Below are 11,962 nucleotides of genomic sequence, written 5' to 3'. Positions count from 1 at the left end.
CCCCACACCCATACCACAATATTATTATTTATTATTAGATTAAAATTTAGCTATTATTTGATTAAAGTTTAAAGTTTAAATAACATTTTAAAGTTGAATTATAACAATTTTTTAAAAAGTGTAACTTTCAAGTTAAAATATTTCATATAACCATTTTTAAAACATTTTAGAGTGGAAAATTTCTTTTTAAAAAATAATAATTGACTAATTGTTGAATTTTAACAAATTTAAAAATACAAAATGATTTAAAAAACAAAACAAAACAAAACAAAAAGGTTCGAATATGAACAACAGAACAGGACGTATAACCTTTATACAAGGTTCTGGTTCCATAACAAACTATACCACACTAACAGGTCCAGCAACATAATGAAATAGCACAAAAAAAAAAAAAAAAAAAAAAAAAAAAACCTCGAAACCCTTTCAAAAAAGAAACATATAACAATCACGCGTAAAATTGCACAAGCCTAAGAGCAAAAGTGTAAAATTGCATCCTAAATTAATATCTCAACATTGTTCACTATTATCATTCATGTATACAGACAAAAACATGTCTGTCAAGATTAAGTTGTTTGGAAACAACAATAATATGATCTTATAGACATTCAATTATATATAATGTATTTTGGACTTCCAAAAATAGCATCAATACACTTTAACATAAATAAATAATTGAAAAACAAGAAAAAATGCACAGAAAGTTAGTTAGTTTTTAATTTAGACTAACTCGCACGCAGCACGCACAGAAAAGCGAAAGAAGGAGAAAAAAAACCTTGATTCGGTGTTGAAGAGGACGAAGCAAGTCGTTTGGAGCGGCGGAGAGAGGAGTTGGCCATCGTTTCCAACAGAGAGCAGCTCCCTTCAAAATCCCTACGCAGTGTTTTTAGAAAATCAAATACAAAGAGAAGAAACTAGAAAGACGAAAGCGGACGGAAAGGAAATTAGGATTTATTAAAATGGAAGATACATAAATCTCAGCAAATGACGATACTACCCCACACGCATAAAATACAGTTGCCTCATATCTCGACCGTCCAATCTCACATTTCAACGGTGCATAAAAATTCATATGTTTACACCGAAGCATCGTTCTCACCCAAACCAAACCGTATAAAATTTATAAAACTAACCTTTTAGCAACTAAAAATTAAAATTTAACCCCCAAAAACCTAATCCTAAAATCTAAATTCCTAAATACTAACATCTAAAATCCCTAAATCCCTATTCCTCATCTCCTAAATCCTAATTTCCTAAAATCTAAAAAAATTCCTAAATACTAACATCTAACAGATAGACGAATCCATTCCAGATTCCTGCAGAAACCAAACTCAGTCTCCGTCCGACGGCGCTGCGGTCGCTGCCTTCCTCCCCTGCGAATCTGGGTATGTCTTCTTCATTGACTTAAGAATTGCTTATTGTTAATGGGCATACCACAAAACCTCAGAGAGCACCTCATCAAACTTAATTGTCTTCTTGCTGATTTCACTCATTGCCGCCAATTCTACAGTGCTCTCCACCTCTTTCACCATATTCACTCCTCCCACCTTCTCAGACCGGACCACTACACCCTTTCCACCGTCCTCACTGCCTGCGCCAACATCCAACACACAGTCGTCTTCGGCGCTCAACTCCACGCCTTTGGGTTTCGGGCTGGGTTAACAGCTTTTTCCCATGTTTCAAATGCTCTGCTTTCATTCTACGCCAAGTCCCAAGATTTGTGCGGTGTCAAAAGGCTCTTCAGCGAAATTCAAAGTCCAGATGTTTATTCGTGGACGACTTTACTGTCTGCGTGTACGAAGCTTGGTGAAGTGGAGTATGCTCTCCAGGTGTTTGATGAAATGCCGCGCAGAGATGTTGCTGTGTGGAATGCGATTATCACTGGCTGTGCAGACAACGGCGATGATGAGGTTGCGTTGAATTTGTTTCAGAAAATGCACTCTTTGGGTGTTTCACACGATAATTACACTTTTGCCAGTGTCTTGAGTCTCTGCTCCTTGGAGCTATGGGGTTTGGGGAGGCAAGTGCATTCAATGGTAGTCAAAACTGGGTTTTTGGCTACAACTTCTGTTATCAATGCTTTGGTGACAATGTACTTTAACTGTAAATCTGCTGTGGATGCATGTTGGGTTTTCGAAGATGCAGATGAAGTGGTTGATCAAATAACTTACAATGCAATGATTGCTGGGCTAGTGAGCGTGGAAAGAAATGAGGAGGCATTAGTGATGTTCAATCATATGAGAAATATTTATCTGATGCCAACTGGGCTGACTTTTGTCAGTTTAATGAGTTCATGTTCTGATGCCATGATTTCAACTCAAATTCATGCACTAGTAGTGAAACAGGGTTTTGAAGATTGCACTTCTGTGAGTAATGCTGCAATGACCATGTATTCCAATTGTCGGGACTTAAAAGCCACTTGTTTGATTTTCGAAAGAATAAAAGAGAAGGATATTGTGTCATGGAATGCCATGATAACAAGCTACGCCCTAGAGAATTTGAGTGGAGAAGCGATTTTGGCTTACCTTGAAATGCAGAGGGAAGGGGTTGTGGCAGATGAATTTACTTTAGGAAGCTTACTATCAAGCTCTCAATCAGTAGCTGATGCTGAGATGATTCTATCCATAGTAATCAAGAATGGGCTTATCTTGAAAATTGAAGTTTCAAATGCATTGGTTTCTGCCTTTTGTAAGCTTGGTGAAATAGAGCAGGCCTATAGATACTTTCGCGACATGTTTACCAGAAACTTGATATCATGGAACGCGATAATTTCCGGTTCCCAATCAAATGGATTTCCTATGCAGAGTTTGAACCTGTTTAGTGAGCTTCTGGCAGAAGGATTGACACCTAATGCTTACACTCTCAGCACTGTCTTGAGTGCATGTGCCGGTATTCCTTCTTTCCAGCACGGGAAGCAGATTCATGGATACATTCTTAAATTTGGATCATTTTTAGAAACTTCTATAGGTAATACTCTGATTGCCCTGTACTCAAAGTGTGGGATTTTACATTGGTCTACAAGGGTGTTCCAGATTATGACTGAAAGAGATGTTGTCTCTTGGAATTCAATGATATCTGCCTATGCACAGCATGGGAAAGGAGGGGAAGCTGTCCATTGTTTTGAAAAGATGGTAGATTCAGGTCGGGTTGAACCAGACAAAGCAACTTTTACCGGAGTTCTTTCAGCTTGTAGTCATGCAGGTTTAGTTGAAGATGGCATTCAAATATTTAACTCTATGGTCAATAACTATGGCATTAAGCCTGGAGTGGAGCACTTCTCTTGCATTGTTGATATTCTAAGCCGAGCTGGATATCTCGACGAGGCAGAAGAGATAGTAAAAACCAAGAATATTGAGGTAGATTCCACTGTCTGGTGGACATTGTTCAGTTCATGTGCAGCTCATGGTGATACAAGATTAGGAAGAATTGTTGCAGGAATTCTTCTTGAAACTGAAAAGAATAACCCAGCAGTTTATGTGCTATTGTCAAATATTTATGCTGATGCAGGGAAGTGGGAGGAATCAGCTAGTGTTAGAGAATTGATGCAGAGATATAGGGTCATCAAGCAACCAGGCAGTAGTTGGGTTAGATCATAGCATTTTTTTTTCCTCCCATAGTCTATCAACAACTCTTATACCAGGGTTCATATTGCAGTGTGAACCTTGATATAAAAATTTTGTACCTTCAATTTACACATTCTGTACACAGTTAACAGTTTCTGTACATGTAAACAAATAATTTGATAATTACTAACACATAATATAATAGGACATACAGAAACTGTCAACTGCAAATACAGAATGTGTTAATTACAGATACAGAATCTGAAGGTTATTTTTGGAACAAGATCTGCAATGCAAAATAGACCTTGATCCATAGTATAATTTGCCGTCTATCACACCATAAAAAAATGCATTCAAAGCTTTGACTGTTCCCCAATTGACAAGTGAATATTTAGCCAAAAATGGAAGTCCCAAGAATCAGTTGAAAATGGAGTTATGGACCCTAACCGACCTGAGACATCCTTTGTCTACTATTGCTTTCCTGTTCACTATATTCTTTGAGATACATACAACAGCTGTTCTATTTTAGTGTACTAAAAATACATGACATAAAATGTAATTTATGTTGATATTAAAGTGACATCGCCATGAAATCAGAATCTTCAGAAGGGACTACTTGGTTGTATGAATTTCTGAAAAAAATAGGGTAATAACCAATCGATATCATCTTCATCCTCCTCCAAAGACACCCCGGTTCTTAGTAACCTGTTGAAAATAGTTTTCTTCCCCATAAAGTTGCCTGAAATGTTAAACACAAAAACTTGCACTTAAAAATATATGATTTAGTTTAAAGAACTTAGCATTGCAAGTCAAACTTACGCAAGATGTTCCAAGTTCTCTGATCTAATTACAGCCTTTCCCTCGGGGAGTTCAAGGCAAGAATGATGCATAATCATTTCCTTCAATGTATGTTTTGTACTTTTGAGATCATTATCCCACAGGATACTCTACAAATCGAGGAGCAGATTGGGTAAGTTCAGCAACAACACATAATTGAAAATATTTTACACAACGATTTCAATTTCTGGAATCACCATAATTTAACTATCCTAAAATGTTTGTTCCATTAGGTAAAACGGATGAACAAATAGGGAAAACAGTGCAAGGATTTAATCTCATATTAGTAGGCAAATTACCTTTCTCACATACTCTCGTTTCACGTTCTCCCAAGGTATTTTGCCTTTAGGAGAGAACATAGAAACATTCCAAAGAGCTCCCCTAGCAACCATCACAGATGATGCACCTACAGTCAAATACATTAAAATATTAAACCCTGAAAATTGCAATACCATAAGCATAAAATGAACTTTCTTTGTTTTGGTGCCGTCCATCTACTGGTATCCATACCTCGAAGTATTAATTTACCACAATAGGGCAATAAAGAATATGAGTTTGCAAAGAAATATGGAGAAGAAAATATGAAGCATTTCAAATAATTATTGAAGTACCTGTTGCATCTTTGATTCTTTGAAAATCATCATATTCAAAAACATCACCATTTGCGATAACGGGAATAGATAATGCTGCTACAACATCAGCAATCTCATTCCACTTAGCAGGATCTCTTGGCCTATCTGGAACTTTCCTACAGTTAAATACAAAAAAATTCCAGTCTGTGACGAATTATTTATACTCCGTAATTGTCTAAAATATCATACTTGAGTTGATAAATTCAATCATTGAGAATAGTAAAGAAATGCTATATTATATCCCAGTTTTAATTGAATAAGGAGGGTTTAAATTGAGATTAAAATACAGTAGACAATTATGCTTAGGCTTAGATAAGTAGTGATTCAAGAAATTACCTTCCGTGGACAGCAAGGGCAGAGATGCCAGTTTTCTCAATTCGCCGTGCCAACTCTACTGTATCCTGTGGGCATTTCAACAGCCGAATCTTGCATGTTACAGGTGTATCTAAGTTCCTCCTCAATGTTGTCAAAATCTGGATTCAATGGAAACAGACAAAGATCATTTAATAGGGAAAGTGACTCAACCCAAGATGTTTTAAAAAAATAAAAGTTTTACACGTTGGGAAAAAGCAATTATACATCATGGATAAGCTCTGGTTTAGACAACAATGCAGCACCCATTCCTCCAGAGATCGAGAAGGACTTAGGGCAACCCATGTTGATATCCACTGCAGCAACGTCTTTACACCTGCAAAGACAAGGCAGTTAGAAAAGAGCACAGATTGGAAGCACACATTCCAGTTTCATCCCTATTATCCCATCCAATACAAAATGGATTTAAAAAAGGCACACTGCATAATCTCATTATGATTCTTGTTATGATTATTCTATCAGGAAAAGAATGTCCACAACAAACTTACACCATCTGAGCAGCACTAAGAGCCCTCACAGCATCAGAAGTGCCCATTTGAAATACAACTCGACTTCTTTCTTCAGCGCATGTTCTGAAAACAACACTGCCAGTTCCCTTTTCCACGAGGTCAATAGTCCCCAAGAAATCTATGACAGAATAGGAAAACTGATCAGCTTATTCCTTGAGGCATTGGGCAATCAATCAGTTACCAGAAAGGAGCAAATTTCCACATAGAAAATGGATATTGTAAAACTAAATATATGAATAAAAAACCTGAAAGCTCTTTGTTTATTGTTATGAATCCCAATAATAATATAATATTGTACAGTACAAATAGTAAATATAATGCTGTTGAGTGTTGAAAGAGGGTCACACTGCGATTTATACGCTATCCTTAGTTTAGAATGATTTTGATTGCCAGAAGTATTGGTATCAAAGGAAAATTAAAGTCTACTCATGCAACAACTCAGTACACAAACTCCATGATCTTCAAAAGTTGACAACTTCACCAGTGGGCTAAATAGCTCATAGCTGTAATTTAGTACATGCCATTCCAAATAAAAACTTAAGAACTTAAAAACAATAACATTAGATAATAAAAAAAGAAAAAGGACACTACCATTGACTTGGCGCTCACATTTGAGCATTTTGTGATCAATAATCTCCTCTCCATATGTTATGTCCGCACCATAGTCAGCCGCTAGCAACCTAAGTGGCAGGGTGCCCTGTTAAAATATTAACTCTCTGTCCAAGAACTGCACTACTTAATACTCCTACCATGAGACACAAAATAATACTCCCTCCGTCCCATTTTATGTGTCTGGTTAATGAGGCTTAACTGATATACAAACCAATTTTTCATAATATTAAATTTAGTATTAGTATACAAAATTTATATATTTAGAAACTAACGTACTATTGAACACAAAAAAAAAATCAAAATTAAAAATACAAAATATTACTTAAGAAAATAAACAAAAAAGAAAGAGTTGTTTGATCAAATGAATAATAAGAATAATAAACATGACTGGTAAAATGGGACGGCATAGCAAATTCTGCAAATACGGAGTAATATCTATCAAAAGTTCATCAATTTATATACTTCTCACAATTCTACATCCCAGCTATCCAACCGGGTAGCTATGGTGCTATTATCACTACAATCTACAGAGAACTTGAAATTCTTCTAGTTAGATACTTATTAGACCTAAGAAACTTAAAAGGCAAAATTGGCGTTTCAAAGGAAGCAATTAACACGAAATGCTGCAAATAACAGAGGAAATCTAAGAACAGTAAGCAGCGTGAAGACTTGTAGGTCTTACTACTCGGACCATTGGAGCCAAGACCAGCTTGTTTCTATACTCCATGATTTATACCATGCAGGCGGAGACAACGTCTGAGATGAAGAATTATGAAGCGGTTGCTGAGGATAGAGAATATTTTCTCCGGTCGACAGTTTTTCCGATCTGTAAGGATATTTCGGTCGTGCGGCAGCGTCGGAACCCTGCCGCCTTTTGGAGAGCTTTGTACGTGCTGCTAATTAATTTTTCGTTTATTTTCTCTGGTTTCTATATTTCCATGTGTAAGTTCGACCTGAAATCAACTTGGGTAACTCGGCCCATAAGTGGTCGTAAAATTGGGCCTTCCTGCATTGAGAACAATCCTTATACAGTAGTTCATATCTAAAAATAATCTTTAAATTATGTATCTATGGTTTACCCATACACTTAACCATTTTTGTATTAACAGTAAGTAGAGAATGATATTAACAGTAGAGAATGATAATTAAAATTTGAATATACATCATTTTTGTATCAATTTCACACTGTAACATTCACATTTCATTGTGAACCCGGTCCATGTTATATAACAATTGATGAACTAGGGCTTGGTCGGTGATCTCGTTGGAGTAATTTTCAGAGCTTCTATTCTTCTTCTAATGAGGTAATTCCAGAGCTGATGTAAGATAAGCTGAAGCGCGTTGAATCTAGGAGTTCATCCCTGATTATCATCCAGTTTCGAATGAGGATAGTTGGATTAACGGGAGGAATTGCTTCAGGGAAGAGCACAACCTCCAGTCATTTCAAGTCCCGCGGCATTCCAGTCGTGGATGCCGACATCGTTGCTCGTGTGAGTATTATCCGTTAATTAGGTTTCCGCACTGAGCATTATTAGTGCATATATAACTGAATTGCTTATCGGTACTTTAGGGGAGTTAACCTGATGGGTGTTTGTGTTGTGCAGAATGTCTTGAAGAAAGGCACTGGTGGATGGAAAAAGGTAGTGGCTACATTTGGGGAGGACATCTTGCAGGCCAACGGCCAGGTGGATCGCGCCAAGCTTGGTCAAATTGTGTTTTCTGATCCTGCAAAACGCCAGCTCCTTAATAGGTTCTTTATTGATGTGCATTTAGTTGTGTTTTTTTTTTCATAGTTTGTGGTTATTCCTTATGATAGCTTCTATGCCTCTTGCTCATCACAGAACTGTGTAGGAATTAGGATAGATATTGAAATCAAGACTCAGGGTAGTGGGTACTCTTTTAGTCATAGGTTTTAGGTTGTTCTTTTGATTAATAAGTGAATAGATTTGTTCAATTACAAGGCTTATATAATATGTAATCCCTTTTGGAAAAACCTTCCCTAACCTCTCCACATTGCTTACTATGACTGGTCTAATCCCTCATATTCAACCGCCCACATCCTGTGATTGGGTTGGGCACACCTCCCCCGAAGCCAGCCACATCCCACTGCATTGTTCTTTCTCACTCCCCACACCTGACCACCTTGAATCACAACTAGACTTCCTCTGATTCCTCTTCTTCCACAGCCTTGTACTTTATAGACCTTGCTATCCACTACTTGACTGCAGCTACAGCTTCCCATGCCACAAATATTGCCCCTAGCGACATGGTGCCCCATACCACTGCTAAAGCAGTAAAGCTAGCCCTGATTACTCAATGACTGCCGTGGTTGCACTTGGGTTTGAGGCCATGACCTTGAATTAGTGCACGGGTGTGGTCGCGCCATAGCCCCATCATGTGGATGCGGTAGTCTTGTTGCCACTCTACATTGGGCACAATCGTGAGATTGCCCCGGGAGGTTACCGTCCTTGGACGCACTCATCCCATTGTGCTCGCTTGCACACCGGCCCGACATGCCATCTTGTTCTCGCTTAATGAACCTTGTTATTCCAGATGTTACCCCCTCGCTCAATCATAGCACATGCCAACCCATATTGCCCCAAGTCATGATTTCTCACCATGGGCCGTTGAGCTCTTCATTTCTTAGTTGTTGGATCAAAGCCTCACCCTTTAGATCATATCTTGCTTGCACTTAGATGAATTACAAACAATACGCCATTGATTAGGCGACAAAGTTTTTATAGATTGGAAGCAAGAAAGTATTAGTGAAGTTATTGTTTCCTACTTCATGTTGTAGACATTGACAACACAAAAAAGTGGGGGGCCTTGTGATGGGGTATTGGGCTGATTAGAGGTATGATGGTCTTGTATTTGAACAAATTTATTCATTTATATTAGGAAAAAGTGTCAAATAGGCCACTGAACTTATCGCTTTTGTGCAATTGAGCCATTGAACTTAAAAAGTGTGCAATTCAACCATCAAACAAGCAAAATTTGTGCAATTTGACTATTTTTACAAAAATTTCCTGGTAAAATCCAATTATATTACTAACATATATGTATTAAGAGTAGCATTTTCTTCTACCATACTAGTTGGGAGTCAATATTGAAATGTTTTTGACTCAAATTGAATTAAAAAATTTTAGAAAAATGTCCTAATTGCACATATTTTACTTGTTTGATGGTTGAATTGCACACTTTTTAAGTTCAATGGCCCAATTGCACAAAAGCGATAAGTTCAGTGGCCTATTTGACACTTTTTCCTTTATATTAATTAGATTAGAAAGAGCAACTTGAGATTGAATGGGTACCCATTATTTCGGCATCTTGATTTCAATATTAGATTATTAGTTTCCACTTTTTCCTCACATTCCTTATGCTTTTAATTACATTCCTTGTTTCTTACCATCACCTTAGACACTTTTAATATATGAGGGGTTTTGCATGTTTATATTATATTAATCTTTAAATTTATGTTGGAAAAAGCTGCTATGAGGATAAGTTTTCCTTTAGCTACTTGGTGGCTGTTAATGATGAGATGAAATGTTTGAGAAAAATATTCTATTGATATTTTAAAAGCACTAAATAGTTAAGGTTGTGTCGTTGTAGAGTGTTGGATAAATGCAAGAAAAATCCAATTCAAACCGGACTTTTCTCTCCCTAGTCCCTACTACTTATTTCCCTTCTTTTATTATTATAAGCTAGGGATGTCAATTGGGTTAAATTTTGTTTGCCTTACCCTAAAACTTGGGAGGTAGTTATTTATTGGCATAAACATTTTTTGGCCCTAACTCACAATGGGATGGTAGGGTATTTATAGTGTCAAGCTAGTGTTTCTAATCATATGATTTAGAGAGAATTAATTTCAACCATTCAACCTGTTCGGTTATGCCCAGAATAAAAGAAGTGAAATAAGTAGTACGGAGAGAACCCAATTTGACTTGCCTTTTTCTTTCCATTTATCGAACTGTATTGACTGAATCCAAACATTTTTAAATTATTACTTGTAGAGACTAGAGTCATGATCAGACTATACATGTCAGATCATGTTGGAATGAAATTGTATTATTTAACTGAAAGCATTGCTCTTCAGTTCAAAAGAATCTGCTTATTTGTGGCATAATGTGTAAACCATGCATTTGCATTGTAAGAGAAGCTTAAGAATGAGTTTTCCAAAATCTCTGAGAGTACAGCATGAGCTTATGAGATTTTTGTAATATCCATTTGTAGGCTGTTAGCACGTTATATCTCAACCGGTCTATTTATGGAAGTCTTGAAGCTGTGGATGAAGGGTTGCAAGATAATTGTTCTTGATGTGCCTCTTTTATTTGAATCCAAGATGGATAAATGGACTAAACCTATTATTGTTGTTTGGGTTGATCCGGAGACACAGCTCCATCGCCTCATGACAAGGGATGGATCAACGGAGGAAGAGGCCAAAAACAGGATAAGTTCTCAAATGTCTCTGGATATAAAGAAGACAAAGGCGGATATCGTCATTGATAATACAGGGACACTAGAGGCTTTGAATGAGCAGTTTGAGATGATTCTAATCCAGATCACAAAGCCATTGGCTTGGACCGAGTATGCACTTTCCAGACAAGGAGCTATTCTTGGATTGTTTTCGATTTTCGCTGGTGTTATACTATGCAAGACAGTTTTATGAAAATATGGCTTTTGGGATGAAGAGAAGATCAGATGGGGATGGAATACAGCCAAATCAGATGTGCTCTACAGCTCTTTCGATCTACAATGACGAGGTAATAGCTGTTGATTATTCTTGAGTGGTTTACATCATATTATTCATGCCTTTTATATGGAATGTGAGGTCTCAGCTTCACCCACTATACAGTTCCACTGCAAATGGGTTAAGAACTGAGACAAATTATTGAATTGCTGTGTGCTGGAGGGGATTATGGGAGGGGGAAAAGTAGTTGATAGCAGTGGATTATAATTGCACAAAGTGATGATTGCTGAAATCTGGGCTGTCTTATAGAGGGAATTGCAACTTGCCAGATGGCCCCATTTTCTGGTTGGTATCAGTGGAGAATTTGTTGGCTTTGATGACATTTCTTAATCTGGGTTCTATTGATTACTGAAATATATACTTTGTTAATTTTGAGAAAAATATATAAATCCTAAAAATCACATGTATTCTTTGATCTTTGTAGTTTTTTTTTATAATAGTTATAATACAATTAAGGGAAAATAGTTAAATATGCTCTCAAATTATCGGTGAAAGAACAATTAGGCTATTAAAAAATTAATTAAAATGAAAAAAAATCCATCAGTGTATATTACTGGTTATCACCTTGTAAGCTAAATAGTCTAGAAATCCAATGCCTATAATTTGATCAATTATTGATCCACACAGCTGAGTGAATCATACTATCAAATAATGTTAATTCAGTACACAAATAATATATTTTTGGTATATTAA

General features: G+C 36.8%; 3 protein-coding genes across 5 annotated transcripts; 2 read left to right on the top strand and 1 right to left on the bottom strand.

Moving 5' to 3' along the window:
• The first annotated feature begins 1,217 nt into the window (after positions 1-1,217).
• On the top strand, positions 1,218-3,769 carry LOC115999633 (pentatricopeptide repeat-containing protein At3g49740-like). The gene has a single exon (XM_031239476.1). It carries the CDS (start codon positions 1,422-1,424, stop codon positions 3,591-3,593), a length of 2,172 nt encoding a protein of 723 aa, XP_031095336.1. The 5' UTR covers positions 1,218-1,421; the 3' UTR covers positions 3,594-3,769.
• Positions 3,770-3,881: 112 nt separating this feature from the next.
• LOC115999634 (tRNA-dihydrouridine(20) synthase [NAD(P)+]-like) lies at positions 3,882-7,454 on the bottom strand. 2 transcript variants are annotated; one of them, XM_031239477.1, is made up of 9 exons: positions 7,205-7,454; positions 6,502-6,607; positions 5,890-6,028; positions 5,609-5,717; positions 5,366-5,502; positions 5,009-5,145; positions 4,697-4,803; positions 4,380-4,507; positions 3,882-4,299 (listed from the first exon to the last, which is right to left on the bottom strand). In XM_031239477.1, exons 1-9 carry the CDS (start codon positions 7,247-7,249, stop codon positions 4,230-4,232), a joined length of 978 nt encoding a protein of 325 aa, XP_031095337.1. In that variant the 5' UTR covers positions 7,250-7,454; the 3' UTR covers positions 3,882-4,229. The 2 variants fall into 2 exon arrangements, with proteins under 2 accessions (XP_031095337.1, XP_031095338.1); XM_031239478.1 differs by having other exon boundaries at positions 6,502-6,590; positions 7,205-7,452.
• Positions 7,455-7,736: 282 nt separating this feature from the next.
• LOC115998354 (dephospho-CoA kinase-like) lies at positions 7,737-11,731 on the top strand. 2 transcript variants are annotated; one of them, XR_004093884.1, is made up of 4 exons: positions 7,737-8,012; positions 8,127-8,272; positions 10,753-11,282; positions 11,375-11,731. XR_004093884.1 is itself a non-coding variant. In XM_031237907.1 (3 exons), the coding sequence occupies exons 1-3, from the start codon at positions 7,905-7,907 to the stop codon at positions 11,186-11,188; spliced, it is 690 nt and encodes a 229-aa protein (XP_031093767.1). In that variant the 5' UTR covers positions 7,737-7,904; the 3' UTR covers positions 11,189-11,731. The 2 variants fall into 2 exon arrangements, 1 of the variants encoding a protein (XP_031093767.1); XM_031237907.1 differs by having other exon boundaries at positions 10,753-11,731.
• The last annotated feature ends 231 nt before the right edge of the window (positions 11,732-11,962 follow it).

Source organism: Ipomoea triloba, chromosome 12 (genome assembly GCF_003576645.1).
Source record: "Ipomoea triloba cultivar NCNSP0323 chromosome 12, ASM357664v1".
Taxonomy (NCBI): domain Eukaryota; kingdom Viridiplantae; phylum Streptophyta; class Magnoliopsida; order Solanales; family Convolvulaceae; genus Ipomoea; species Ipomoea triloba.
This window is presented reverse-complemented; position numbering and strand designations above follow the sequence as displayed.